The sequence below is a fragment of the Podarcis filfolensis genome (assembly GCF_964270895.1).
Source record: "Podarcis filfolensis genome assembly, chromosome: 8".
NCBI lineage: Eukaryota > Metazoa > Chordata > Lepidosauria > Squamata > Lacertidae > Podarcis > Podarcis filfolensis.
In genome coordinates this window covers 15,257,961-15,262,404 of record NC_139611.1, presented here as the reverse complement: position 1 = coordinate 15,262,404, position 4,444 = coordinate 15,257,961, and the positions used below count along the sequence as shown (strand labels likewise).

Sequence of the window (4,444 nt, the reverse complement as noted above, 5' to 3'; positions counted from 1 at the left end):
AGAACGAACCACAGACGTAACGAAAGTAGAGGTGACTGCATCTTCGGAGGTTAAATTTCCGGGTTCACTTGGGAGTTTTTTGCGTGCGTGTGTTTGTGCATCTATCTGCGCGCGCGTGTGTAGATAGATCGATAGATACTTAGATAGATAGTATGTGCGTGTGCGTGCGTGTGTGTATATATATATATAGTGTGTGTGTGTACGTGTATGTATATATATATATAGAGAGAGAGAGTGTGTATATATAGATTTTCATCTATCTCGACACACAGTGTGTGTGTGTGTCGTGATAGATGAAAATACACATATATAGCAAAGTAGAATGGAAGTTTTTTGCAACCCTCCCCGGTGCAATGCACCTAGTGATAATCCTATCCTGGATTATTGAGGGATAGGAAAATGTCCGATCCTGTATTGCTAACTGAATTTTGACTCATTTATTTACTGTATTGCACTTTGATTATATATTCACTGCATTGGAAACCTTTGCTTAAAGCAATATATAAATGAAGCATACCATAGGACAAAAATAACGCAACCATTAAAATTTAATTTTTCAATATTAGCTATGAAATTTAAAATTTCCTGCGCACTGGGGTCCATCAGATTAAGTCTTGTAATTATGGTAGGGAAGGTCAGAGAGTCTTCGGCTCCGTAAAGGCAAAACAGAGAGCCGCTTCCCACCCCCACCCCCACAACCATAGAGCCTCCAGCTGGCTGAAGCCTTGAACTCTCTATGGTTCATGGTAAGCCTGGCGCACGCGCGCTAGCGACTGCTACTCGGTCCTGGGCGGAAGCGACTGCGCGACACCCCCACCGTCCTTCTTAACTAGCGTCCTACTGGTCCGTGCGAATGTCAATCTCCCAATTTTTCTCTTCTGATTAGACGGTTTCTCCGTACCTCCCTGGGAGGGCGGGGAAAAGAGGAAGGTGGCTTTCTTTTTATTTATTTTTTTAAAGAGGGCGGGGACAACACCCTGTCACTCCCTCCTCTTCTCTATTTCTACTAGCAGGGCCCCTATCCGTTAACAGCTTGGAGGCTTCTGGTTGGTTAGCTTAGCCGGTTAGGGGGCGGTGCTGACACTGAGGGCGGGCGCAGAAGCGGGGAAAGAAGGCGAGCGCTCTGCCGGGCCGCGAAGGAGAGAATGAGGCCGAGGAGGCGGTGAGAGGAGAAGAGGAAGGAAAGGAAAAGGTGACACTCGGGGAGTGAGGGAGGCAATGGGGTGGGAGGAATTACCTCGGGGTTTGCATTTTAATTTTTACCTCAGGATCTGTGTCTACTCGTGAGTAAACTTCGCCAGTGGAAGGTAGGACCGTCCGCATCTCAGTTCCGTTCTGCAGTTTCTCTGAATCCCAATTACGGTTTATTACCTTTTTCCTTATTAATAATACGTTTTAACGTGACAGCTAGTGTGTGTGTGTGTGTGTGTGTAAACACACATATGTATAGGTTCTTAAGAGGTAGTATCCATATACATATATATATACATATTTATATACGTATATACACTCACACACACACGTGTTTGTGTGTATGTATGTATACACATGTATGTATATATGTATATATGTGTGTGCATGTATATGTACACATGCATACAGTGGTACCTGTATACCTGAAGGAGCGTCTCCACCCCCATCGTTCAGCCCGGACACTGAGATCCAGCGCCAAGGGCCTTCTGGCGGTTCCCTCATTGCGAGAAGTGAGGTTACAGAGAACCAGGCAGAGGGCCTTCTTGGTTGTGGCACCCGCCCTGTGGAACACCCTCCCATCAGATGTGAAGGAAATAAGCAGCTATCCTATCTTTAAAAGACATCTGAAGGCAGCCCTGTTCAGGGAAGTTTTAAATACTTAACGCTGTATTGTTTTTAACACTTGATTGGGAGCCGCCCAGAGTGGCTGGGGAAACTCAGCCAGATCGGCGGGGTAGAAATAATAAATTATTAGTAGTAGTAGTATTATACCTCAGGTTAAGTATGTACATATGTATATATATAGAGAGATTCTTCTAGGTGGTATCCAACTCAATGCAAGTCCTACTCAGAGTGGTCCCATTGTAGCTTTGTTTTCAGCTGTTCTTTATCCATAAGACAGTCTGGAGTCCCTGTCAGGGTAAAAGGTGGGGCTTAAATAAACAACAACAACAAATAATGAGCCTAACTTAGTCGTGCCCGTTAATCCAACTGGGTTGCATCAGATCAGAGACCTGTAACATGACGGACTTGGTCTTGCAAGGGTTGCATCTCTTCGATTAGGCTTCCTGTCAAGGATGGCACTGGCTTTATTGCTTGTCATTGGTATCATCATTATTATTATTTAGTCATTGCTAATTAGAATATATACACACACACACATATATATAGATATGCGTGCGCACACACACATTGGTACCTTGGTTTTCAAGTGTCTCGGAAGCTGAACATTTCGGTTTTGGAATGCCAAAAAGCCGGAAGTAAATGCTTCTGTTTTCGTACAAGCCTCGGAAGTCTAATGGCTTTCGCTGAGTTTCCCCCCCCCCCCCCAATATTCTCCATTGAAATTGCAGACTGCCCTTTGCGCCTCGGTTTTTGAAATGGTAGCGGATCAGTAACCAGTGCAGATCTCTGAGTACAGGTGTTATATGCTGACAAAGCCTCACTCCCATCAGCAATCGCCCTGCAGCATTCTGCACTAACTGCAGTTTCCAGATCAAGCGTTAGGGAAGCCCCACATAGCGCTCATTGCAGTAATCCAGTATTGACGCAACCAGTGCATGAACTACTTGTGAACTATCTAACAGTGGGATAAAGAATTCTGCTGTTTTATTTATGCTTTATTGATTTAATATGCTGTAAACTGCTTTGAGATTTTTCTTAAAAATATAAAGCGGTATAGAAATTAATTAAATAAATAAATATTGCAACAGCTTGTTGAAAAAGGAAATGCTTCCATACATGCTGAAAAGACAATAGAGATGAATGATGTATGCCTCTCTTTTGAAGCTGTCCCGTTTTTGCAGAATCTCCAAAGTAAACTGGAAACATAACCCCTATGACAGAGGCTTGGGATGAAGTGACCTTCAGCCTTCTCTTTTTTTCACCAGTTCATAACGGTCTCTTTCTGCCATTCTGTCTCCTTAAGGGCCCAGAGGACTTGATGCTCCTCGCTCTGATTTGCCGCCACCATGTCGGGGACGGTCATTATCCTTCAGCAGTTTGCTGGTGGCCTCAAGAGCCGGAACGAAGAGGCCAGGGCAAAAGCTGCCAAAGATTTGCAGCATTATGTCACCATGGAGCTCCGTGAGGTGAGTGAGATGGGAGGAGAGCTGGGCAGACCTACATATATGTTTTTCCTGGGAGTGGAAGCATGAACAAGGTATCATTTCCCTTCTACCTTTCCCATAAAGTCTTTGCTTTAATGATTTCTTTGCTTCAATTTGTTCACATTTGCCTCTCCCTTCCCTCAGTTGCCTCTCCTTGCTGTCAGACTTAGATTGTAATCTCCCTGGGGGCAGATACCTTTCTTTGGATTTTGTTTGACATGTACATCATGTAAACGGGTGCTGTTAAAATAATAATTTGACCCACAGGCTATTTTAAAACATTTTCAAATTTCATAGGCAACTGGCCTCCACCAGGCCATTCTGTCCATACCTGAACCCTTTTAATTGGAGAGCCTGGGATTAGACCTGGAACCTCCTGCATGCAAAGCACATGCTGCAATACCCAACTTTGGTTCCTCTCCAACATCCAACACCTTTCCACCAAGGCACAAACGAGAAAGCCTAAGAGATTTCTTCGAGTTTGGATCAGTCATATGTTCTTAACACTTTTTATTCATTTCTGCCTCCCCCGTTCCCCCGTACAATTATGGAGACTGGAAAAGCCTTTACTTATTCATGGCCAAGAACTACTTTTCAAACATTTTTGTTTGTTTTCTCCTGCACAGATGAGCCAAGAGGAATCTACCCGTTTTTACGACCAGCTGAATCATCATATCTTTGAGCTTGTCTCTAGTTCAGATGCAAATGAGAGGAAAGGGGGCATTTTGGCCATAGGTAAGTGCCTGCATATTTTGTCTAACAAAAATCTTGATATGCTGAGAGTTCCTTTATTTTTTGCCACATTGGGTTATAGTATATTTTCTCTCTCTCTCTCTCTCTCTCTCTCTCTCTCTCTCTCTCTCTCTCTCACACACACACACACACACAATTTATAAATACTTCTTTTGTTTAACAAATAACCTAATGTAACCCAATGTTTTGACAAGAAAGCCATTCAGAATGCAAAAAGAACAATTAAAAAAGGGGTATTTTTATTTTATTCCCTACATTTTAAAAAAGTCTGTGTAACAGCTTGTTCTGCTGCCTTACAGCCTCCCCTTATTCTAGGAGTGGGGAATTGGATGGAGTCTCAAGGGCCTGATAGAGAGACTTGACAGGGGGCACATTTGGCCCTCAGGCCT

The 4,444-nt window shown here is 43.5% G+C and overlaps 1 protein-coding gene across 4 annotated transcripts in view; it reads left to right on the top strand.

The window, feature by feature from the left end:
- Positions 1–1,057: 1,057 nt before the first annotated feature.
- Positions 1,058–4,444, top strand: part of MTOR (mechanistic target of rapamycin kinase) — a 107,621-nt gene continuing 104,234 nt past the window's right edge. For all 4 annotated transcript variants that reach the window (XM_083628356.1, XM_083628354.1, XM_083628355.1 and 1 more), the window contains exons 1-3: positions 1,058–1,192; positions 3,122–3,284; positions 3,929–4,037. In XM_083628356.1, the coding sequence (XP_083484482.1) occupies positions 3,165–3,284; positions 3,929–4,037 (229 nt within the window). In that variant the 5' untranslated portion in view covers positions 1,058–1,192; positions 3,122–3,164. The remainder of the gene's footprint in view (positions 1,193–3,121; positions 3,285–3,928; positions 4,038–4,444) is intronic.